At 37.6% G+C, this 26,846-nt stretch overlaps 1 protein-coding gene across 3 annotated transcripts in view; it reads left to right on the top strand.

Moving 5' to 3' along the window:
* Nucleotides 1-26,846, top strand: part of LOC131079419 (protein VASCULAR ASSOCIATED DEATH 1, chloroplastic) — a 179,452-nt gene that overhangs the window by 65,911 nt on the left and 86,695 nt on the right. For all 3 annotated transcript variants that reach the window (XM_058017360.2, XM_058017361.2, XM_058017359.2), the window contains exons 5-12: nucleotides 21,766-21,861; nucleotides 21,956-22,057; nucleotides 22,269-22,375; nucleotides 22,516-22,712; nucleotides 22,919-22,959; nucleotides 23,068-23,155; nucleotides 23,314-23,400; nucleotides 23,492-23,546. In XM_058017360.2, coding sequence (XP_057873343.1) covers nucleotides 21,766-21,861; nucleotides 21,956-22,057; nucleotides 22,269-22,375; nucleotides 22,516-22,712; nucleotides 22,919-22,959; nucleotides 23,068-23,155; nucleotides 23,314-23,400; nucleotides 23,492-23,546 — 773 coding nt within the window. The remainder of the gene's footprint in view (nucleotides 1-21,765; nucleotides 21,862-21,955; nucleotides 22,058-22,268; nucleotides 22,376-22,515; nucleotides 22,713-22,918; nucleotides 22,960-23,067; nucleotides 23,156-23,313; nucleotides 23,401-23,491; nucleotides 23,547-26,846) is intronic.

The raw sequence follows: 26,846 nt of genomic DNA, 5'->3' as shown, positions 1-26,846 counted from the left end.
CCTCCACCCATTTCTTAGTTCCTTGGGCGATTTTTCTTATAACTTCAAGTTTATCAACTGATTCCTTTGGAAGCGCTGTGGGAGGAACAAAAGTCTAGTCTTCCTGCTTGAATGGATGCATTAAGCGTTGCACATAAGCACATAGAGATTTGTTCTCATTTTTCAATTTCTTATATTTCTCTTCCATCTCCTTCATCCGTTCCTTCGGTGCTTGAGAGGAATCATCAAAATCCTCTATCACTTGTGCCCTAGTAGCACGCCCCAAATCAACTGGTGTTACATCATACTCTTCTGGAGTGATATCACTTTTGGCCTTGTCAACCCTTGGCACTGCAACATGTAGAGTCCTAGACACTGATTCATTTCTGGTTACCTTAGAGAATTTATTTGCCGCCTTCTTTTCCACTGGCTTGTTTATCTGGCTTAGAAATTCTTCAATTTCAAGTGTAGGACCAATTTCCTCCTCTAGCTCCTCCCTCATTCTTTCTTTCAGCCAATGTAGAGCGGCTGATTGCTCATCATGTGCTTCTAGCTGCTCTTGTTCCTATGTTACTTCCTCAAGGAGCTCCAAAGCAATCCTAGATATGCTGTTCTATATTCAGAGGAAGTTCTTGTTCCTCATTTCTTTGCTGAACAAGCCTTCGAGAAGCATTGACACTAAGTATATCTAGTGCTTGTGAAGTGTCTTGGCCCTCTTCCTGTGCCTGGTTTCTTGTGTTGAATCTTGCTACTTCCTTTGCGAAGATGCCAATTTCTTGCACACTTGATGAGTTACCAAGCGATTGCATCTCTTCTAATCTTTGTTTCTTTTGTTGTGGCTCTTCTCTTTGGAATTCCTACCTTTTCTTTGGCTTTGAATCCTGGGCAATGCTTTCCTCTTTTCCACGTTTTTCCCTTCTGTCAGGAATTGCCTCTTCTTTGGCTTGAGCTCCTGATGACCCCTCAGTGGCTTCATCTTGTGATTCCAAGTCTCCCATCAAATTATAAGTCAGGTGGGTGTTCTTTGCTTTTAGCTTGTTGATGTGAAGCTCAACCCAAAGTCCTGTAAATTTTGTAACTGGTCAGCTTAGGATATCTAGATCAACAATTTCTGGCTTTGACTAATTAGGCACTTGAATTGACTTATCCTTTTCCTTCTCATAATCATGGTGAACATTGTTCACATCCTCTTCTACCTGACCTAGCACTTGGATGGTTTTGCATATCCTTATCATCCTAAGAGGCAACTTGGAAAACATTCTTTTCTTGACCTCATAATCATCCTTGGCGTTAGCCCAATAATCTTCCAGCTGTATCTTATGCCTGTGCCTTACGCCAACCACCATTCTTATCTTGTTGTACGGATCAAAATATAATCTTGCAGTGTGGGCTATGAGGTGGTAGAATTGCAGTTCTTCTGCTAACTTCGCTGCTGCTAACGATGGACACAATTCATCATAACCTCCCATGACGATCATGAACTCGAGTCCACCTTTCTTCTTCTTTTTCTGAATCTTATCATAGGTAGTTAGGTGTCTTCTTACCTCAAGAAGTACCATCTTATTTGTTGGGTATCTTGGGAGCCTATAGGGATAGTAAGAGAATCCATGGACCCGGATGTAGGTGAATCTCATAAACTAGATGAACCAAGCTCCGTACTTCTTTACCAATTTCCTCACGTCTTGCGATAGCTTCATGTGAACACCTCCCTATAAGGATTGGACAATGTGCATGGTGAAGGCGTCATTTATTTTCTTGAAATAAGTAGTGCTGTACAAGCGCAATTGAGGATAACACTTGTGGACTTTCAACTGTCCTGGACCGCAGCTCATAGGTCCTTCGCTTGACAATCACTGAACTTGGCCATTCTTGCTAGCATGTAAACAATGTAGGAGCTCATGTAGAAGGACTGGGAATGCATCAACTTCTTCAGTTGTTCGTCCAGGTTATTACTAATTATCCTTGCCCAATCCACCATCTTTACGGCATCCATAGCTTCCTTAATGAAGTAAAAGATGCATGGCTAAAAAATGAATGCTTGTGGACATCCCATAATCTGGCTCATCTTCAACATGAGGTCACTATACTCTTGCTTGAAGTCCATGCTGGTGAGCTGCTTGGGCATTTTGGAATGGTGAGGCTTTGGCTTTTGCATCCATTTTTTGTTGACGATTCCAACACATCCATCTATTCTGGAATCATAGAGCATGGCTGCCCTTTCCTTTGTCTTGAACACCATGGATTGACACATGGGGATTCCAAAAGCTTTAGTAATTGCCTCAATTGTGAGTTTTGGAAGGAGTTTGCCATCAGGCCGCAATTGCTCCTCTCAGAGCTGTAGTGTTTCGCACATTTGATGATGAGCTTTGGGCATTGGATGGCAGGAGGAAACCAATTGCCGCCACAATTCCACTTCTGGCTATCTTCTTGGCTACAGCTGATGGCAGATGTCCATTGTCACCAAATGTTCTTATCTTTATTCCAACTTGAATGCTCCTAAGTTGGTGTCACTGACTTCTCTCCCCTTTGAAATGATCTTTGACTCAAGGAGTTATCCTTTTTGTTCATTTTTTGATCTGCGTTTGCCTGGAAGTGCTCGCCACCTTGCTTGACTTTGCCATTTAATTTCTTGCAAAATAAAATAACTAACATTAGATTCATGCTTATGGAAGTTTTAAAATCCACCAAGGTAAGAGTTCTCTTTTCATGTCTTGATCTTGCTTAAATTCTCCAAAATGCGTTGTGAAGAATGAACTTGCATGCCTTGTTTAAATAAGAAATTCGCCCACCAAGTTGCCAAGTTGGCACTGGGACAATTTAGCAACTTCATTAATTCTTTCCCAAACACATTTCGTGTTTCCTTTGTGAGGGGGAGATGACTTGTCGTTCTGGTGGACCTTGCTCGTCATACTTGACTTCATAAATAGAAATTTCCATTAGGTTACGCCCCATTAATGGAGAATATCCCATTTTGGACATTTCAAGCTCGTCTTCCACATCACCTTCTTTCTTGGGTGCATAAGGGGATATATTTTTCGAATGTTTGGTGCCAAATCCGTTTTTGGTGGAAGATTCTTCTTAGCTTGGGTGCACATGAGATAGTAGGAAGGATTTTTCTATTCCTTAGAAGATTTTGACCATTTCTTTCTCTCCTGGAGACTTGGGTGCGTTTGGGGTTTATAGGAGGATTTTCTTACTTGGTGTCATTTCCACGCCCTGAAAGTGCTTGGGTGTATATAGAGCAGGAAGGGGGATTTTCACCATTTTCACCATTTCCAAGATTCCATTCAAACATGGGTGCATTTTGAGGGATAGGAAGATTTTTTTCCACACTTGGCCATTTTTGCCATTTCCAAGACTTGGGTGCCTTTGGAGTCCAGAGGAGGAAATTTCCAATACTAGCCGTTTTTCACACTTTCCAAGACATTTTTTATAAACACAATGTGTTGAGAATTTGATCTGAAACTGGGCAGATAAGAGAATCTTATATCATAGTTAGTACTCTATATTGGCAAATATTGTATCCCAAATAAAAGGATCCATTGATGCTCTATACAATGCATATATGATTATATCAAGCAGCACTATGCAGTAGCATCCACACAGGACCGCATCTATGGAAGTTGAGCATGTCAAATTTTTTAGATCTCTAAGGTATTATGGTGTCAATTGCTGTTAGTTGCTTCTAAGCATACATATTGAAATACAATTGTAATGCAAGGCAAGAACAAAGAGATTCCAAATTCCTTTATCTTTCCATGTAAATGGTATCAAAGAGGTCTAACCAGTATCAATATATAACTACAGTATGTACACATTCTGGAATTACCACTAGTATTTTATTTAATAGCACTTACTGGTCTCATGATAAAAATTAAAATGCATACTTCCTAGAAAATAAATTCCAATTTTTCTTCAAGTGGCATTAAACAAATGCAAGAGAATAAGTAATCTTGACCTGTCTGCGAATGGCCTTAATGTCATGGCTGACATCACCCTCTTCTCCTCTTGATGTTATCTTACACTTCTGTAACATTGAAAGTTCAAGCTGGCAAGCCACTCTAATCAGATCTTCCTCAAGTGATTGAGCATCCTTGACTTTCCATACCACAAATTGATAAAGGTAAGAGCACTATGCAGCATCAAACGCTGCAAGCTGACCTTCAAATGGCTGCTGCGAATTTGATGTTTGAGGTCTTTTGGAATCCCAACTGCGAGCTTCTTTGTTTAAAGAGGGTGATGTTGAATGAGGACTGCATGAGGGCCCATCCAGTATAATATGGATTAAGGATTCGAATTCTGGAACAAGCCTAGTAGTTGCTTCTGCAAGCGCAATTTCACGCTCTCCTCTGTCACTAAAGACTGCCTCAGGATGCCCCAAAATCATGTATGCACAAAGAAAGACACGTGGAGGATACCTCAAAGGCTCCTTTTCATCAGTTTTTTCCTTTTGACTTCTATTTGTTGCTTTAACAGATCCTTAAGAAGCAGTCTTCTTTGCAGCTGTATTACCATTCGAGGGCGTTCTCTTATTTCGGCTGTAGCTAATCTGGCTCCAAAATGCCACAAATTCTGCATAACACGAGGGTAAGTCGAAAATTACAGATCTTGGCCTTGCTCGGCAGAACTAGCTGCGTCGTTCACTTTTCGGCTGTGTGTATAACATGAAGGTTAGTCAGCCATTTTGGAGCCAGATTAGCCGCGTCCTCTTATTTCTCAGAGAAATTCGGTTAAGCAGATGGTCTATGTTTGCAATGTTGGAATCACTATGTTGTGACACCATGAACCATCTCTCAATACGAGCTAAAAGTGCTGTAACTGACTGCAATGTGGAAAATGACTGTATCCGAGCTGCAAACTTATCAAAAGGAAGTGAATTAACAGTAGAATGGCCGATTTCACATGCAGCAAACTCTTTATTCAACCTCTATATTCCCTCACAAGTTAGACACTGACCTTGCTAGCTTTCTTGACAGGCATTCCCCGTGCTTGACCATTTTATGGTGATTGATATGACTGGCACCTCCAAATCTTCCTCTCTGTCTCAGAAGTTCAGCTCTCTTATGCTTTGCCTGAGTAAAGGCAAGAGAACAATGAGCTCCCAGAATGTAAAAATAAGAAAAGCGATGACAAACTAAGGTTCAATATGCATACCCTTTGCAAACGGTTTTCCAGCTTCTCCTTTTGCTTCCTCATTTCCATCTCTCTCTGAAGAGAGACAGAATTGGCTACCCTTCTTGTTTGCATAACTGATAAATGCGCACGAGTCTCTTCAGCTTCTAAAATACCCAAACCTTTCTCCTCTGCAGCTGCCACTCTCTGACAGATGGTTGCATGAAGTGTTTCCTTGCACTCTTTATCTTTGTCTTCCTGCACCATCCACTGCAAATGGGAATTTGCCATCCTCTCCTGGGCAACAGCCCTCCGTTGCTTCTCTGCTTCAAGAATAGCCATCCTGTTTGTTTCTGCCCGCTACACATGGGATTCAACTTTTGATTCCAGTTCCTCATGCTCCCTCTCAGCACGCAGTTGCACTTCTGTTTTCACAGCTTGTCGAAGCTCATCTAACTTGGCCAAACACATCTGTGCCTGTGACAGCAGGCCCAGCCTGTCAACATAAACGAAAAAATACTACAGTTATGAAACAGATTGAATGCCTTTTCAAACAAGATGAAAAGACCAGAACATCAACCTCAGTTTTTTTCTCTTTACGCTTTTCGGAAAGGATAATGAAATGAGCTACATTTCAAAATCCATTTGACATCTATTCACCTACGGAGGTAAAGATAAATCACAAAAATCAAAGCAGAGAAGTCAGCTGGGTGCAAATGAAAAGCACAGATCAATCTCTCCAATTTTCGGATGAACCTCACACAATACTTCTTCTATTTAAAGGAATACGAATAAAATTGTACCAATTGTATTGCTCCGAGTTAACTTGCCATTTCTGATGGATCTTGTCAAGGAATTGTCTTGAGTTTTACCTAGAGTCGACTACTTTGTAGTTGATTCTGTCAAGCAGCTTTTTAGAAAATACTCCTTAAAACCAAGCAGGAATATTTTCTGCTACTCATTTTTTCACCCACATTGTAGAGTTTTTTGCCTTTTAAATATTAATGGTACACAACATTCAATATTGATCGATTTTAAAATTGAGTTTCACATCCATTCACCTAAAGCAAAGATACAAAAAGTAACCATACTGCAAAATTTAAAGGGAGATCTACAGCATGGAAAGGAGATCATAATCTCTCCACTTTATCGATGATGCTGGCAGCATACTTAGTTTACTGGAATAAGGAAAATTGCATCACAATCTCAGATATAATGGCTCTGGTCTAGCTTGCACTTTGCAGTGTATTTTGTCAAGGAATTGACTAAGTTTTACTTTTACCTGAAGGATACTACTTCATGGTTGATCTTGTCAAGCAAGTTTGTTAGCAAAACATACCATTAAACCTTGTATAGGATATTTTCTACTGCTCTTACTCAACCATATTTTTTCCCTTACATATTCATGATAAATAACCCTTAATCGGTAAAGTTTAGCACCAAGTTTCACATCTGTTTATCTATAGAGGTAATGATACAAACAGTCATCAAAGGAACATCAGCAGGATGGAAGGGGACATCATTAATATTATGCTTATTTAGTTCAATGGAATTAAGATAAATTGCACCATCCATAAAATAAAATCTCAGATACGACTTATCAAACTTGCACTTTGCAGTGGATTTTGTCATGGAATTGTCTGAATTTGACCACAAACTCACTAATTAGTTAATCTCCATCAATCAATTTTGTTAAGAAAAATTAAAACACTGATATTAGTTATAACAATGGCAAGCAATTTGTTAAGATAAAACACATTAAAAATATATGCTAATATTATTTGCTAGTTCTCTTTAAAAATGGGTGACCTGATTTAAATTTCTCATGCATCCATCCAATTATTAATTGTGTTCAATACATGTCTAAATAAAAATTAGAAACTATGCACAAGCTACTAAATGGCAATAGCCAATAATTTTTTGTTCCACCATAATACATATTCAGCTTTTAAGACAATATTAATAATTTAATAATATGCAGGAGATTTTTGGGATCAGCATGCATGCTTGTGGAACTGTTAATTTTAACACTTTCAGATTAACTAAAATTCAGAAAATCAGAATTTGTTTACTGATTAGATTAATTAGATTAGAGATTTATAGTTTCAAATTTAAACATAGCAAAGAAAGATAATGAAATAGAGACAAGACACAGTTACCTTGGGAAAACCTCCTAGGAGGAAAAAGCCAGCCAGAAAAGATCCTCAGATCTGATTATGGATTATAGTTATGCAAACATTACAACACTTATCTCATGTGTTTGTAGGTTCAGATGTTGCTATCATAGGAGGTATGGCAGATCGAGGTGGCTGCCTTCAACATTCACTTGCTGTCATGTGAGAGATGGATGCTGCTGTTCCCTTAACCTAGATTGCAGACCTTCAAGGAATTCGCTGACTCCTTATGATGGATTCCGCACCTCCTTTTAATGGCAGATGTATATTGCTACAGATGTCATGTATTTCGCACCTCCTAATGGCAGATTGCTGTAAGTGCAGATGTCATGTATTTTGCACCTTCTAATGGCAGATTGCTGTAAGTGCAGATATCATGTGTCTACTTGAAGTTTGCATTAGGCAGGCATGTAGGTTTCGCATGAATGAAGAAGCAGATCGAATTGAGTTAATAATAATGAGTTCTTGCCTTTACTTATATGAGGAGAGAAACCCTTTTGGATAGGTCAGCTTCCTTTATAATTAACTTTAATTAATTATATTTGTTTTCTTAAATGCCTTGTGAATAGGGTCGGCCCTATTAGCAACACGTTGAGTGTTTTAGGTTTGTGAGGCGAAGTTTAAGGTTGCCGTGAGGATAGGGCTCTGCCCTACATGTTTGAGGAAAGGGCCCAGCCCTTTTGGGCGGATTCCAATGTTGCCTAAGGCAATTGGAATCCGCCATTCCCTAATTAATATCAACAGTCCCTCTTAATTAGGGAGGAGAAACATAACTATAATCTTCCATCTTGCACACAAGCAAAGAATGGAATTACATAATATAATCTTCTAGCTTGCACACAAGCATAGACTGGATCCACCTTACATTGCCCACAGAGGGTGGAGAGGATCTTTTCTACCATCTTACATTGCTCGCAGAGGATGGTCAACAATTACACTTCTCCCTGAGAAGATTACAATACCATCTTACATTGCCCGCAGAGGATGGTCAACAATTACACTTCTCCTTGAGTAGATTACAATACCATCTTACATTGCCCGCAGAGGATGGTTAATAATTATACTTTTCCATGAGGAGATTACAATACCATCTTACATTGCCCACAGAGGATGGTTAATATTTACACTTCTCCTTGAGAAGATTACAATACCACCTTACATTGCCTGCAGAGGGTGGTTTGATACAACACAATGTATCACTGAGATTGAGACTCCCTCTCAATTAGGGTTTCATTTTCCACAATACCAAGTCTGTCCCTGAAGTACACAAACTTCACTTTGGATAGAGGCTTGGTGAGGATATCTGCAACCTGCTCATCAGTGCTAACGTACTTCAGCTGAATAGCACCTCTTTGCACCATATCCCGAATGAAATGATAATGGGTTTCCACATGTTTTGACCTGTCATGAAACATTGGATTGATAGACATTTTGATACAACTCTGATTATCACAGTGAATAATTGTAGGATCCCAAGGCTGACCAAACAACCTAGCAAGAAGCTTACGAAGCCACACAACTTCTCTAGAAGCTACACTTGCTGCAATATACTCAGCTTCAGCAGTACTCAATGCCACTGAGGATTGTTTTCTGCAAGCCCATGAGATCACTGCGGATCCCAAGCTAAAGCAAATACCGGAGGTACTATTCCTGTCTTTGACGCTTCCAGCCCAGTCTGCATCTGAATAACCTTCCAAGGTTATTGAAGTGTTAAGTGGATACTTCAGCCCAAAACCAACTGTGCCTCGCAAGTACCTTAGGATGTGCTTGGTTGCAACAAGATGAACATGTTTCGACATGCTCATAAATTGGCTGAGAGCATTCACAACAAAACATATGTCTGGTCTAGTGTTAACTAGATACATCAGTGATCCAATCAACTGCCGGTACTTTGATGGATTTGCAAAATTAGAGTTAGCTACAGAAACACTTAACTTCTTTAAGTTAGATTCCATAGCAGTAGACATAGGTTTACAATCCATCATTCTAACAAAATGTCAATAGTATACTTTCCTTGACTTAGAAAATTTTTGTTAGATCTTTGCCATACTTCTAGACCTAGAAAATAATGCATTAGACCTAAGTCTTTCATTTCAAATTTTGAAGCTAGTTCTTCCTTGCATGTAACAATAAGTTCATCTTTACTAGTAAGAAATAAGTCATCCACATATAGAACTAGAATTAGCATTTCATCATTGGCTAACTTAAAGTATATGTTAGAGTCAGCATCATTTTTATGAAAACCTAGACTTAACAAGTATTTATCAATTCTTTCATACCAAGCACGAGGAGCTTGTTTAAGGCCATACAGAGCTTTCTTCAACCTGCACACATGAGTTAATCTATCTAGAATCTCATAACCCTCAGGTTGTTTAATATAGACCTCTTCCTCAATGACACCATTAAGGAAGGCAGTCTTAACATCCATCTGATGTAGTTTCCAGCCTCTAGCAGCAGCAATAGCTATTATTGTTCTAATAGAAGTATATCTAGCAACAGGAGCAAAAGTTTCTTCATAGTCTATGCCTTCCTTTTGAGAAAAACCACGAGCAACAAATCTAGCCTTATATTTTTCAATACTACCATCAGCATTATGTTTAATTTTAAACAGTGTTCCACGGGCGTTGGGGAAGGGGGGACGGGGGGACGGGGGGGACGCGTTTCCGGGACGGGGGGACCAAGGGCCTAAATTTGGGGACGGCGGGGGGACGGCGGCGGGGGGGGTGGCGGGGTGGTGGTGCTCATATACTTGTACATATACATATAGTACTTGAAAAACTAGTTTTGAAAAGATGTATGACAGTATTACAGTGTAAGAATTACATTTGAAATGAGACTATAGGAAATTTGAAATACTAAATCTAAATACCAAGATTTCTAAGTTGTGTTGTTATATGGAGCCTAATCAAACTTGGAGGTTAGATTTTCCCTACTTCTATCGGCGCGGTTTCCCCCTATATTTTTCAACGGGGGTTTGGGGGCAGCGCCCCCAAGTTGGGGTCAAGGGGCGTCGGGTGTTATTTTTCTATTGGCCCACGTCCAATTAGAGTTACCCCTTAACCCTCAAAAAACTTAAAAACTCACTTTTTTTTAAAATTTTAATTTTAAACATTGCATATAAGTGGGGGCGATAGGAGACGTCTGGGCGTCTCCCCGTCCTTGGAGAGACGTCTGCACGTCTCTTGAAGGACAGGGAGACGCCCAAACGTCTCCCAAGGAGACGTCTCCACGTCTCCCTGGGAGACGCGGGGACGCGGGGACGTCTCCGCGTCCCGGTGGCGTTTGGGTGGCGGTGGCGGGACGGCGGGGGACGTCGCGTCCCCGCCCCCCCGTCCCCGAGACGTTTCTGACGGGGGGACGCGCCCAAAAAGGGGGGGGACGCGTCCCCGTAGTTCACTGATTTTAAATAACCATTTAGAGGAAACAACAGATTTACCTTTGGGTCTGGGCACAATATCCCAAACATCATTCTTGATGATTGACTGATATTCTTCATCCATAGCAAGCTTCCAGGCATGATGATTCAAGGCTTCTTCAACATTGCAAGGTTCAGTTTCAATGAGATTGCACATCAATGCAACGTAGTTGGAGAATACTTGTGGTCTCTTAGTTTCACGGAAGGTGCCGCTGGGGGCAGCAAATCTTTCGGCTTCTTGAATGATGTTTCTTACCCAACGAGGCCTCTTTTTGGTAACGACAATGTCACTAGGAATATCAGTGGGATTCATGTGCTCTGGTGGATCATGATGTTCATCTTGAGGTGGAGGTTCAACCAGCTCCCTCTGAATCTCAGGGTTAGTATCAACATTCATATCTTGATTGTCATTAGCTTCATCAATAACACAAGAACCTTTTGATTTCTTAAGAGCAATATCTTCTTCAAATGTAACATCCCTACTTACCTCAACATACCTTTGACCCAGGATGTATATCCTGAATGCCTTGGAGGATTCATTGTAGCCGACTAGCATGCCTTTCTTTCCGGAGGGTTCCAACTTGGATTGCTTTTCCTTGGGCACATGAACATAAACGGGACTTCCAAATTTTTTTGAGGTGACTGATGTTTGGTTTGGATCCTGTGAAGGCTTCTTCAGGGGTTATGTTCTTTAGAACACGGTGAGGACATCTATTCTGGATATACACTGCTGTTCTAGAAGCCTCAGCCCATAGGAAGGTCTTTAAATCTTGATCGTGAATCGTAAGCTTTGCAGCCTCAACAATAGTCCTATTCTTCCTTTCAGCAACTCCATTTTGTTGAGGATTGTATGGAACACAAAACTCCCTCTTAATTCCTGACTCAACACAAAAGTCATGAAAGCTACCGGAGGTGTACTCACCTCCATTGTCAGATCTTAGACATTTAATTCTTTTACCAGAGGAGTTTTCAATTAATGCCTTAAACTCTTTAAATTTACTTAAGATTTCATCAGATTCTTTAGATTTCAAGAAGTAGATCCAAGTTTTCCTAGAGAAATCATCTATGAAGATTACGTAATAAAGAAATCCACTAGGAGATGCTGTAGACATAGGACCAGATAAATCAGAGTGAACAAGTTCTAGTCTGTCTCTAGCTCTATTTTCACTTTTATAAAAAAGACTTTTAACATTTTTACCTATAACACAACCTTTGCAAGTTTTATCATGAATTTGACTGAGTTTGGGCAAACCTTTGACTAACCTTTTAAGAGACGGAAGAGATTGATAATGCAAGTGTCTAAGTCTTCTATGCCATAGCTCACATGATTTAGGAGCCTCATTAATGAGGGCTTGAATAGGGTTAGTCGAGAGCTTATAAAGACTATCATATCTATGACTGATTATATGAGCAGATTTAACACTAGATTTCTTAGGCCAAGCAAGAACTTTTCCCTCAGAAAATGCAATTTGATAACCTTTATCTTCTAGAGCAGAAATGGAAATTAGGTTTCTTTTAATTCCAGGAACAAACAAGATATCACTAAGGTGCAGATTAATACCAGAGTCTAAATTTAAAGAAGTAGAGCCAGAACCTCTTACCAAATAACGAGCGTCATCACCGATTACCACGTGAAGGCTGGTATCCTTTTATACTAAGTCTGAAAGATGATCACAGTAGCCTGTGATGTGTCTGCAAGCACCACTGTCAATCAGCCATGTATTACTATCTGTAGGATTACTGCTAGACAGAGCGGAGATGAATAAGAAGTCATCATTTTGTTCTGAGACTTCATTTAGGTTGGCTTCTCTTTGGGTAGGGTTATTTTGACATTCTTTAGCATAGTGACCAAATTTGTCACATCTAAAACATCGGACATGCGAGGTGTCTCTTGGTTTCTTCCAGGGGTGCTGGGAACTAAATGGTCTGAATTCCTTATTTCTTTTTGGATAGGGCTTCTTCCAATTTCCCCCTTTCTTGCATTGGGCTACAAGCATGTGTTGATCATCTACATGGGTACTTTTGGATTGCCCTCTTGTGATGAGACGAGACTCTTCTTGGATGCAATCATTCTTAAGGTGATCAAGGATAGGTAACTCAGTTCTGCCACTTATGGTTTGGATAAATGACTCCCATGAGTGAGGTAGACCATTTAGGGCAATCATGACAAGGTCTTTGTCTTCCATGTTATGACCAATTAAACCTAGCTGATTCTTTAGTTCTAAAATTCTCATAAAGTAGGAAATAACAGAATCTTCTTTTGCCATTTTGATATTAAGTAGTTGTTGTCGTAAAATAATTGCCGTACTGAGATTGTTAACTTCATATGTGCCTTGTAGATGGTTGAACATTTCCCTTTCAGTAGTAAATGAGCCAATAGAGGTGACTAGGTGGTCTTTGATTGAATCAATGAGAATCTTCTTGGCCTTGACAGCATCCTTTTTGAATTGATTTAGCTCAGCTGCATCTGTAGGTTCAGTTAGCTCTTTCGCTTCTATGAATTGGAGAAGATCTTCTTCCTCTAGAGCCAACTTGATTCGAACCTTCCATGCAGTAAAATTGAGATTCCCATCAAGCCTATCTTCAACTTTCAGCCCCATTGACCTGACCTGAGAATGCGACAACAATCTGAAAATAAAGGAGTACTCAATTCTAAAATCTGAAAGTTGATCTAGCCTATAGCTCTAATACCATGTTAATTTTAACACTTTCAGATTAACTAAAATTCAGAAAATCAGAATTTGTTTACTGATTAGATTAATTAGATTAGAGATTTATAGTTTCAGATTTAAACATAGCAAAGAAAGATAATGAAATAGAGACAAGACACAGTTACCCTGGGAAAACCTCCTAGGAGGAAAAACCCAGCCAGAAAAGATCCTCAGATCTGATTATGGATTATAGTTAGGCAAACATTACAACACTTATCTCATGTGTTTGTAGGTTCAGATGTTGCTGTCACAGGAGGTATGGCAGATCGAGGTGGCTGTCTTCAACATTCACTTGCTGTCATGTGAGAGATGGATGCTGCTGTTCCCTTAACCTAGATTGCAGACCTTCAAGGAATTTGCTGACTCCTTATGATGGATTTCGCACCTCCTTCTAATGGCAGATGTATATTGCTGCAGATGTCATGTATTTCGCACCTCCTAATGGCAGATTGCTGTAAGTGCAGATGTCATGTATTTCGCACCTTCTAATGGCAGATTGCTGTAAGTGCAGATGTCATGTATTTCGCACCTTCTAATGGCAGATTGCTGTAAGTGCAGATATCATGTGTCTCCTTGAAGTTCGCATTAGGCAGGCATGTAGGTTTCGCATGAATGAAGAAGCAGATCGAATTGAGTTAATAATAATGAGTTCTCGCCTTTACTTATATGAGGAGAGAAACCCTTTTGGATAGGTCGGCTTCCTTTATAATTAACTTTAATTAATTATATTTGTTTTCTTAAATGCCTTGTGAATAGGGTCGGCCCTATTAGCAACATGTTGAGTGTTTTAGGTTTGTGAGGCGAAGTTCGCATTAGGCAGGCATGTAGGTTTCGCATGAATGAAGAAGCAGATCGAATTGAGTTAATAATGATGAGTTCTTGCCTTTACTTATATGAGGAGAGAAACCCTTTTGGATAGGTCGGCTTCCTTTATAATTAACTTTAATTAATTATATTTGTTTTCTTAAATGCCTTGTGAGTAGGGTCGGCCCTATTAGCAACACGTTGAGTGTTTTAGGTTTGTGAGGCGAAGTTTAAGGTTGCCGTGAGGATAGGGCTCTGCCCTACACGTTTGAGGAAAGGGCCCAACCCTTTTGGGCGGATTCCAATGTTGCCTAAGGCAATTGGATTCCACCATTCCCTAATTAATATTAACAGGAACAACCATCTTAAGCTTGTCATTTTATCTGAGACTTAAAAAACTTAATATTCTTTAAACTGATAATATTAAATCCTGACTTTTGCCATGCATAAAACCTACTATAATATTATATAAAATATAAAGTGCAATAAAACAGCTATGTCAGCTACTTTTTAGAGATTTAAAAAAAAATCACTAATCATTTTTATCTCGAATTCCCAACTTTTTTACCTTGATAACAATAAGAAAAAAAAACAAATTTATCCATATTTCTAAGACTAGTTTTGTGCAAAATTATGTGTCAATATTTCTTTGTTCCACACAAATTTGAAAAAACAATTCGGTTTAAGATGGTAAGTAATCACCAAATTTCTCCCTCCATTATGTAAGGGTTCCCAAATGAAATCATTTTAGGTGTCTACAAATATTAAATACAGCAGGTATCCATTTATCAATTATTTAAAATTTTCAGTCCTAGCATTGATAGAAGCAAACCAAAACACAAGAATAAAAAGAGAGCAATACCAACCAAATTTTTTAAGAGTTTTCATGTATCTATCATTTGAAAATGTTGAACCCTAGTAATAGCATCAAGTAAGCCAAAAACTAACAAGAAAATAATACCTCTTTTGCTCAGCAGCAGATAGCTTGGCTTCAAGTTGCTGGGCCAAGTCTTCGGGATTAGCAGAATGTGTGGGACTTTTCAGCTTTGAACAAGCTTTGTTTGCCAGCCACTCATGAAATTGCTGCAAATTTGAATCTCTAGATGATTAATTTTCCTGAGAAAAATGGACAAAACCCTGCCATGTTTCCAATATCCAAAACCAAAAAGAAACAGAAAAACATGAAGGCAACCTTGTGAATACAATACATGGATAATTCCAACACATAATAAATCTGTTCAGTGTATTTAGCAATTTGGGATAAATAATAGCTTCACAAAAAAATTCTGCAAACAAGTGGTGTAGAAAGAAATACAAGGAGGGTAAAACTGAAGAATCTTGAGAAAACCCAATACACAAGGAAGTAAAATGAAACCAACCTTGTGCATATTAGGCCCTAAAATAATTCCAACACCTAAAATTTATCAATTTACAGAAATTTCCATGACACAAAGGCTCTATGAAGAAAAGAAAACAACAGCAAAAAGTCCTAGCATGCTTCCAAAATCACAAAACAAATGAAAAAAGGAAAACCAGGTGCTATCTAGGCTAGGAGAGTTCCGAAAGATTAACATCCTTAGTTCTACCATCAATTCAGCAACATTTATGGATTTCATTGTTAATTTTTTTAAAGAGATGTATGAAAAATACAACATGAACAAAGCTTGGGGGCACATTTGGGGTACAAAGGAGGAAATTCCCAACACTTAACCATTTTTCATGATTTCCGAGATTCTTGGCATGCTTGGGTGCATTCTGGATGATATGAAGGATTTTTGGATTTCTAGAAACTTCCTCCCTGCCTTGGGATTTGCGCCCAGGTAGAGATCTCTAGCACATCGGAGTGGCAAGGAAGGATTTTTGAATTTTTGGAAAATTCTTCCTCTCCTAGGAATTTGCACCCAAGGAGGTCTTCTTGGCGCATTGGAGTGGCAGATAAGGATTTTTGGATTTTTAGAAAATTCCTCTTCTCCTTGGAATTTGCGCTGAAGAGGTCTTCTTGGCACATTAGAGTGGCAGAGAAGGATTTTTAAATTTTTGGAAAATTCCTCCTATCATATTGGAGTGGTAGAGAAGGCTTTTTGGATTTTTGGAAAATTCCTCCTCTCCTTGGAATTTGTGCCCAAGGAGGTCTTCTTGGCACATTGGAGTGGTAGAGAAGGATTTTTGGATATTTGGAAAAATCCTCCTTGGGGTTTGCACCCAAGGAGGTCTTCTTGGCACATTGGAGTGGCAGAGAAGGATTTTTGGAATTAAGGATAATTCCTCCTCGTCTTGGGATTTGCGCCCAAGAATAGATTTCATCGTGCTTAGTGCTCCCAAGGAGGATTTCCAGACTTGGTTAACATTTGATCACCTGCTTGCTCATTTGCTTTTCCAAATTTAGAACTGGATGCTCATGATCTTTCTGCAGTCAGTGCTTCGCTTGTTGCCAAGGATAAACCTTCAAAAATAGACTTACTAAAAATAGTATGTTCTTCCAAACACAAAATTAGGGCAAATGGGGACACAATGAATCTTACTAAGAAAATTAGTTATCCAAACTCAAAATTAGGCCAATCTGGGCCACAATGAAACTTACTAAAATAGACTTACTAAAAATAGTAAGTTCTCAGAAAACCTACAATTTCACTGGTAGGCCCTTTGAAGGATTCTCTTTTTTACGATTAGCCAAAATGTCACTATGCCCAAGGTTATTGACTTCTTTTCTAAGTCTATAAGATAGAAACCCTAAAATAGACAATACTTGCTTTCAAACTTAGTCAAAATTCATCAAAACGCTTGCAGACTTGAGGAGATTAAAGAAATTGCTGCCAGACTACCCAAAAAATCACAACCAAAAGACAAAGTGGACAAAAATGTAGGGGGTCCCCATTTGGAATGTGGTGATGTGTGATTAGGTAACAAGTCCTATTCTGTCCTTTTGTCCATCGATTTGAAAAGATGATGTAGCCTTTTTTCTACCATACTTTCTTCAGATCAACCACAAACTGTTGTGTTTTTTATGACTTACTCTAGCAATGGACCACTCAATTCTCTAGTTGTTGGGAGTCTTAAACCCCTTACCCACAATTGTCAATGCATTCACCAACCCTTCCCAATGTGGGCTGTTCGCCACATTGAAGGGTAAATTATTATAGTAACAAAGTTTGCTATTGCCATCCTAATCCCATGGTGTTTTTCTTTATTCCGAGCTGTAGCATAAACTGTGAGGGTTGTGCTCTTGGAACATTGTGTGGAACAAGGAAATTTAGTGATGATGAAGGAGTTTTGCTAGAAGTAGAAAAAGAACCGTCAAGATTCTCACCAATAGATGAATGTGGTGACAAAATCTTGGAGTCGGGAAAACAAAGGAATCTGTAGGCGTAGAACTAGATAATTTTTACTCATCAAACAATTGCTTCCTTTGTCTTTTGCTTTTCCTTTTCTTCATCCTGTACTTAGCAACTAGTGCATCCATCTCTCTAGCAATCTATTCGGTTGGCGTATGGCATATCTTCACATTTTGTCTAGTTGTTTTAGCAATGTGGTATCTTAATCTATTAATTCCACTTGTCATAGAATGGTTGCATTCAATACAAGTGACTTGGCCCTTGATAGCTTTGGGTATCCCATACTTCCATTTAAGATCTTTTTTACCATTCATTTGTGTTGAACTTGAAGTTGCCATTGCTATTTTAACATGGAAAAAAAATCAGTAGGGTTTTGCAAACAATCAGCAACAAGAAAAATGGTAAGCATTCATTTAAAATAAATAGAATCCTAAACAAGCTAAAAGTGTTAGGAAATAAAGGTGAGAGGAAACGGAATAAAATTTGATTGCATTTCCCCTAATTTTTCAAGTTTTTAAAGGAAATAATAATTTATTTGTTTGATGACACAATCTACTTTCAATCCCAAAACCTGTCTTCTCCACTTGTTTCCTTGCTAGGTTGCTGTTTGGCTGAGTTGAATAGATGAAAAAGAGCTCAAAATGAAAAAAAAAATGAAGTTTTTTGCCAAAAACCTGGTTGGGCGTGACTAGCAGCAAGCTGCAAGTCCAAGCCTAGGACTCGTGTGAGTTTTTGGCCAAGAATCGGTCAACTACTCGCATAGACTCAACTTGCGATCCTAGTCGATTCACCTCATTTGCCTAGAAAACACAATAATAGACATTGTATGTTGACTACAATGACATCATTTTTACAAGTAGTGAGCCACATGCTATTGAGTAGATAAAATCTAATATGAGTAAAAGCTTTTGACATTATTGATCTAGGTCTCTTACATTATTGCCTTGGTTCAAAGTTTGGCAAATAGGTAGCAACATTTAAGACTCATAAACCAAATATGGCACAAGTTTGCTCAATAGACTGCAAAACCTTATCTAAACTTATGGAGAAAGGCCTAAAGCTTTCAGCTAAGACTAACTCCAAGTTAGTTAATGAGTTAGCCAACAAGCAACTAGTAGGGAACTTAATATACCTTGTAACCACTAGACCTGATTTGAGCTATGTTGTGAGTTCTACTTCTAGGTTCATGATAGCACTGAAGATAGAACATTAGATTGCAATAAAGAGGGTGTTTAGATACGTGAATAGGGACCTTGACTTTGGCATTTTGTATTGTACAAGTTAAGGTCCTAGCTTGTGTGGGATTACATATTTAGAATGGGTAGGTTTTTTGCATAATAGAAAATCCATTTCTAGATATGTTTTCAGCCTTGGCATGGGTGCAATCGCCTGGACCGGCAAGAAGCAACATGCAATAGTTCTTTCCTTGACTGAGGTAGAATATCTAGAAGCAATTCAACTTAGGAAGATGCTTTCAGACATGAACATGCTACAGATTGAACCTACACTCCTAGTTTGACACAATCGAGGGGTTCTCAAACTCCCTAAGAATCTAGTTTTTGACAAGTGTACCAAGCATGTTTAAATACATGCAACTTCGTCAAGCAACTTGTAGAACATTGATCTATTCTGTTTTAGTATTGTCTAGTAGAGGACCAAATTGTAGATATTTCTACTGTTTTGAGAAATTTGTGAAACTTCAAGATAAGCTTGGTGTAGTTAGTAGATTGATGACCATTAAATGAGGGTTTAAAAGTATCTATGAAATAGTAATGTTTAATTAGTTATTTGATGTGGGTTATGTCTTTTGATTGCAATCCTTTATAAGAAGTCTTTCCTTTCTTGTTTATTTAATGAATATCTTTTTTCTTTATGTGCTCTTTTATTGTAATATAATTTACCTCACATAATCATATTGTTGTTTACACTATGGTTTTGTGCATGTATAAGTGTTTGCATGTGTATGGTGTCATGTTTTTGAGCATGAATTGAAAAATGCAATTGAAGTTTTTAAAATTGTTAAAATAAGCATAGAACTTGTGAACAATAAGGCTTTGTTAAGAAATCCATTTTACACTTCTGATGGAGTATCCATGAACCATGTTTGAGAAACATATGGAAGACCCTCTAAACTAAATGGTATTTCAATTTCTCAGTTGATCAAATAGTTCCCACTAACCTCCTAGCTCTAGAATCTATCTTTTTCTTCATATGACTTACATATCATCTTTGCATCCACAACCAATTAAATTACCTTCATTTGTTTTTACTGCTTTGGTTGGTATATCTTTTTCTAATGTAAACTGGAATTTCTCTCTTTCTTTCTATCCTGTCCTGCAGGAAATTTCTTTGTGATCTTTTGACAACTTGAATTGGTTTACATGGCTTTCTGAATAAAGACATCATGTGTTTGAACTGCCTATGGACAGGCTTCAATAAATTGAATTCACTTATTTTTCTTTCTATGTTGGTAGTTTTCCTCGACTTAGTACTTTGTTTCAACACTCTTTCATCCTTCCCTCTATCAGATGCCTTAGAAGGTAAATAATTGGTAATTTAGGTTAATCAATTTCCATAATTTTGTAAATTCTTTCTTGTAGCTTGTTGAATTAGCTGAATCAGGTATATGTATCGGAAGCCGGTACAACCGTAGGACAATTGTTTTCGTTCGGTATAGTTACGAGAATGTATGTATGTATGTACGTATGTATGTGCGTATGTACGTAGGTATGTATGTATGTATGTATGTAGGTACGTTATGTATGTATGTATATGTACGTACGTACGCATGTATGTATGTATGTAGGTATGTACGCATGTATGTATGCATTTATGTATGTATATATATTTTATATACATATATAAAATACACTTATTGAACAATTTAAAATTATATAAGATAAAACAAAGATACTCATAATTGTCAATAAAAAAATATGTTTTTACCTCATAATTTGCAAAAATGAAAATATTCATAAATTCATAATTCAATAATTTGTCAAATGTCAATACAATGAAAATTACAATCATTATTTAGTAATCTTCATATTGATCTTTGTCAAAGACTCAAAAGTACCAATGTCTTAACATTTGGTTCAGTTTCATGTGAACCACAATGAGTTACAATGCCACTTCCACTAGCCATGTGTTGTACAAGCTGCCTCATCTAAATATATTTTCTAGCAAGTTTTGCAACTACAATGTCTAAGTCAACACATTCAAGAGTTAGATCCCAATTCCTTGACACACCAACACAGCAATCAAGTTTCTTATGTGACAAGAGATCCTAATAACTAGAAGGGGTTTGGGAGTAGAGACCTCAATGGGGTTGAGGGGCAGCACCCTGCATGGGGGTTTGTGGGCAATGCCTCTCATGGGGGTTTGCGTGCAATGCCCCCATGGGGTTGAGGGGCAACACCCCTGTGGGGGTTTGGGGACAACGCCCCTAGTGGGGTTCAGGGGCAGTACCCCTGTCGAAATTATATACATAGGTCCAAATTAAGGCCTTTGAAATGACACAAACCTTCATGATGCATGCCAATTTTACAATTTAATCTCTTAAGGGCGAAATTATGTATGTAGAAATTTTTTTGTTTATAAGAATGTTTTAAAAAGTTAAGTTTTTGTTTTTTTCAGACAACCCTTAGATCCCCTGGTGTTAGCCTGGGTTTGGCCCAGGTTCACCTAGGGTACCTCTTGGTAACTCAGTTTCCCTATGGTCTTTCGTAGAAGGACCCACAGAGAACCCAAGTGACTGGGCTATATCCTAGGTGTGCCCAATGGCAAACTGGTAGAGGGAACCTGAGGCTAAATAAGTGTACCTAGTAATATGGTACAAATACATTTGCCTTGGAGATGTAGTTTGTTGTCCCTTTGCATTATTTGCATCTATTTAAAACTTATGCAAATTGTTCATTTTGATTGGATATACTTTATTATATGCTCTGCTAATTTGCTTAAGGATAATGTTGTGCAACTTATATCTTGAATTCTAAATGTATGTATGTATTTGAATTTCCAACTTTATTATGCTATCACTCCATGAATAAATTAGATATTGAATCTTCTTTCAGTGGAAATGATGTTATCACACAAAAAACAGTATTAATTGGGATTACTTATATTGTTATGAGATCCTGGTCCTTTATAACATTCTGTGTTGTATAATCTGAAGGTGAATGCTATCTATAATGATGAGCAAAATATCATTTGTTTTCTGAGATGGTATTGTGTTGCAGAAAATAATTCCACTTCGAGACATTACTTCTGTAGAGAAGGCAAGAACAGCAGGAATCTTTCCAAATGCCATAGAGATTGTAGCATGGGGGAAAAAGGTAACTCTTTGTAGTGACTGCTGCAAATTCAGTGATTTACTAATGTTTTTAATGGCTCACTTTATTGTGTTCATTTTTTTCCTCTGTTTTGCAGCATTTTTTTGGCTCATTTTTATCTCGAGATGAGGCTTATCGACTAATTGTGGATGGATGGATGCAACATAGTGAACATGCAAAGTCATTTTTGAACTCTCAGGTTGTCATCATTTCCATCGAACTAACATGTGACTTTGCTTTCCATAGATAGTTTATGAAGATGGGCTTTACTGTGTTACATTTGTGGCTTCTGTTGTTGAGAGGGTTAAATACTGGATTAATAAATTATTGGTATTTAATATTGTTCCTTTTCTTTGCTGTTTGTATTCAAAATTTCAAACAAATTCAATGAGTTTTTCATTATGTTCCAGGATACTCCAATAATACCTAATGGTCCAGATGGGACATTGTGTGCTCAACTGGAGGAAAGTGAAACCCCACTTTTGATAACTTACCCGAATATGGACTTTGTGGGAAGGTAGAGATCAGGCTTGATTGAATTTTGTTACAATCAAGAAAACTATTTATTTGAGACTGAAGGTTTGTCTGCAGTTTGTTTGCTCCTCTCCTTGTTTTTTGTTATACTAGATTTTAGTTCCTTTGTGAATCGATTTGCAGAGATCTTGAGGAGACACCCCCAGAAATAGAGGAGTCCAGTAATGAAATTGTCACTGAAGATGGAGTCTGCAATGTAGTCAATGAAAAGATTTCAGAAAATTCAGTAACAAATAAATTAGAAGATTCCACTGCTGAAAAAGTATCACCAGATGTGTGCACTTCTATATGGCAAGTAGAAGACATGTATGCTCCAAAAGGTCTGTCTGCATTGCATTGCATTGTCATTGTTCTGTAAACACTTGAACCCATTTATGTATTATCTATGCTAGCACTCTTTGACATCACACATGTGAAAGAGTTTAATATTTTCAAGCGTTACTGGATCAACTTTCTTTTCAAGGACATTCAGTCATTTTAATTAATTAATCTGCATAATCTCACTTTCAATATTTATGTGATACAGTACCTGAACAATTCAAGATGGTTGGTGAATCAAAATTTCCGGTATTCTTTTCCGACTTGCATCTCTAAGCATTAAGCATTAAAATTTAATTTTAAAGTGTCATATCAAGTCAATCTTGATAATCATAAGAATTCTATGGTAATTTACAGATTGATGTGAAGGAGTTTTTCCAGCTGTTCTTTTCAAACGATGCTACCAGTTTTGCTCAAAATTTTCATAGAAAGTGTGGAGATGAAGGTGAACAAAATTACATTTATTTCCTAAATAATCAAATATGGTGATATATAGGAGGTGAAGAGAATTTATAACTGTCAGAGAAATGCAATATATTCATATATGATTTGAAGTCATTATGCTAGAAATTTTCTAAACTTCATAATATTTGGTGGTCCCAGATTTTCAATGTACTCCATGGAATGAGGATAAACATTTTGGGCATGTTCGTGATGCCTCATTTCGACATCCTATTAAATTTTACTTTGGTAAGGACATATTAGCTGTTGTACAGTAGTGTTTTTTGGTGTACCTAATTCAGTTACAATATTTCATTAATTTTCTTTTTTCTTTTTTAAGGTTCAAGGTTCACACATTGTCAAGAAGTGCAACGGTTCCGGGTGTACAAAAACAGGTAACCTGGAGCTCCTATTTATCAAACAAGATGTAATCGCTATTTGAATTTGTGTAGTAATGATATGAAGTGGGCTCTTAAAAAGTATTTTTAATTGCTTATTACCTTTCTAGTTTTTATTACTTGATAGGATTTGTTCAAGGGCCAGACTTCCGTGTTGATTTTTGAAGAGAGTGTGAGGACTCTTTTCACTAATTTTAGACTTTTCTTTCAGAATTTAAAATTATGATTTCCATAAATTATTGTCTTTCAAATGGAAATTAGTCAAATTACATTCTGAGATTTCTGTTGTGGTTGTAATGCCCAAGTCCTAATTCTTAAATGCAAACTTAATATGAATATTTCAATCATATCTTATGGATTTATATATTTCAAGTATTTAGATATTATCTTGGTACAGTTCTGCTTGGTGTAGCCTTCCATGTTGCATTTATACACCATACAGTATCACAATCCTTTGTTTGTCCATTTTGAGCTCTTCGAAGATAAAGTTCATGTCTTTTCTTGTGGTGAGTGATGGAAAAGAATCATCATCCTCTTTATTAAGACCAGCTATTTGGCTATGCCTGACCTTCGACAGTTAGACAATGTGATCAAGACAGTCTCAATGAAGTAAAGGAAATCTCTATCTTGATCTGTATAAGGAGTGTATCTTCCCATTGCAAACCTCAAGATCAATCTGATCTTTGTTTATTTATGCCTTAAAAATATCATGGGAAAATGGTCTTCTCATCCCTAATTTTGAATTTACATATTGTGTTAGAGCTTTGGCCTATGGCAGCACCATCTTTAAAGAGAACAACCATGAAAAGTTTGGCATGAGGTTGGGAGTCTGATGTACAAGAAGTAGAGCTCTTTGTTAGGTATCAGATATGTTTAGGGATTTGTTTGAATCTATAGATATATTTGAGGGGATGTTGAGTTTGATTTTTGATATTGCTTTTGTTTGGAGGAGATTGCTTCTTCATTTTTGGTTAGTGAGGACAAAAACCCTTGCATGCAACATTCTCTACGTTTTTGAGAGATACAATCTAGAGAATACTTGGTGATTTCATTTAGAGGTCACATTTGGGCATATTGGAGATTATATATCAGACTTTCAGAGCTTATTGTCTATCAGATCTAAAGAGAGCAGATTTGGAGAATATTGAAGAGTGTTTATTTCTATTTGCTGGTTATATCTTCTCCCTAGCTAGCCGTACCATCCCCAACCAGCTGTACCACTTCTTGAAGGGCTTTGGGAAGTTTCTAGAGCAGTTGTTGGGGTTTGTAAGAGTTGAATCTGCATTTATTGGAGTTATTTGCTTATGTTTGACATTTCCAGACCTAGCCATCCATTTTTGGAGCATTTTGGCACCTCAGGAATGCATTTGTGAGGCAGCTCCAGTTATTTCCTGGCTGCATTTTGTGGGTATGTGGGATTTAGATATGCTATGTCATTTTATGATCTAGGTGCTTATTATATTTGAGAAATATTGAAAAATCAGATCAAGAATAAAATCTGGAATTTTCAGCTGTGTAATTTCTGAGTATTATCCGTTTGTATTGTATTTGAAGTGCTGCAATAATTCCTATTTTACTGCACTATATTTGTTATTTGGAAACATTGCAAAAATAATCAAAACACATTTCAAAACAAAAAAAATCAAAGCACAAACAGGGCTGCATACTACTTAAAGAGGCAATCGGAACATTGCAAATATATTATGTTTAAAAACACAAAAAGTGTAATGCCGCCTTCTATATTCTGTACTAAAAATCAGAAAATTATGAAGTTAGGGTTAGAGATGATACCTGATCAACTTAGAAACATAGGATGAAATATAGTTTCCTCATCCCGCATATAACAATAAAACCATATGCAAATAGATACATTCCTTTGATTAATAAACATGAGTTTTAATATTATGATATGAATTCCAATTTAATATAAACATGGTGTTTGGAAGGAGGATACTATGAGGACTGCTTTAGAGCCTCTCTACCCAAGCTCAAGAGAGGTTGTTTCCTCCAACCTTCTTGGTCCACTTGGTGACTCTAACTGATCCCCTCACGTATCAACCTTCTTCGTGGCTTACTTACCTTGTGAGTTTGGGTTGAGGCTGTAGCCAGGTTGCTAGAATCCTCAAGGTAAGTGCTCTCAAGGTCCTAGACGCCTCTAGGGTCGTTCTAGCCTCTAGGACAGCCAACTTACGAGTCTCTCCTAACCTCTCCATTACACCTCCATTCCCTCCCTCACAAGTAAGCACTATAATTCTGATTTAAATACAATCAGTATGGTTCCTAATGGTTGAGCATTCATGATTCATTCATAGTCTTTCATATTACAACATTCATCTTGTATTTATTATGAGAAATTACTGAGATAACATTGACTTGCTTGTGTAAGTTATCATTAAATTGTAAATCCAGTATATTAATCTGCTTTTGTTGTTAGGGCCAATTATCTGTAGATTACTGAATTTATTAAAATTTATATGATTGTAAAGCTGTGTTTGTGAATCATAACAGTATGCAGATATGAATCTAATAAACATTCAGAAAGATGTTACTGTGACTGGTGTGCTGGAGTATTGTGTTTCTGTCAATGGTGTTTGCTGGCCCTGTGTGAATTCTCCTTTTCTTCTCTATATCCCATCCTTGGCACACGATGGCCCTTCTTATTCTCCTCATACGCTGTCCCACTTTGTTGTGAGGAGACGTGTCTGTAAAGAGAGGCGTCTCTCCTCTTAATTGCACTTCCCAAAAGGGTTATGTCCCTTGGGGGTCAAGGCACTCGTTGATTATTTTGTTAAGGTATTCGTTAAAGAGATTAGGATAACCTTTCACCAACAATATACATAATTAAATATTATTATTTTTTATTCATTGTATAAAGGATAAATGGCGGATTTAATACATAGCTGATTCAAATATAAAACAAAAGGTATTTAAGGTCCGAACATGACAAAAAAGTCTGTGAACAGGTCTCAATTTTAAATCCTATTGGGTTCATAGTGGTCACACAAGTCCATTAATCACTATCCTTGCTCATGACATAATATTGGTATGGACACTTTTTGATTGTATCGGTTATGTTGCCAAGCATTTTTGGCAACTAAGCCTACTTATTGATTATTCTTACACCTTGCTAGCATGTTTACCACAGTTTTTAAAAGACGTTTTCTGGTGTGCATATCTTCGATAGATTTCTTAGTCTTTGATGCTTTTGTATCGAAGTCATATGGCATGAGGATTAGGAAGAACTTGGATACTAGGAAAATCCCATCTAGCTAAGGAGACATAAGCCTTATAACTTTG

The sequence above is a fragment of the Cryptomeria japonica genome, chromosome 6 (genome assembly GCF_030272615.1).
Source record: "Cryptomeria japonica chromosome 6, Sugi_1.0, whole genome shotgun sequence".
Lineage (NCBI taxonomy): Eukaryota > Viridiplantae > Streptophyta > Pinopsida > Cupressales > Cupressaceae > Cryptomeria > Cryptomeria japonica.
The sequence above is the reverse complement of the archived record's forward strand: the minus strand, read 5'-3'. Positions and strand labels throughout refer to the sequence as shown.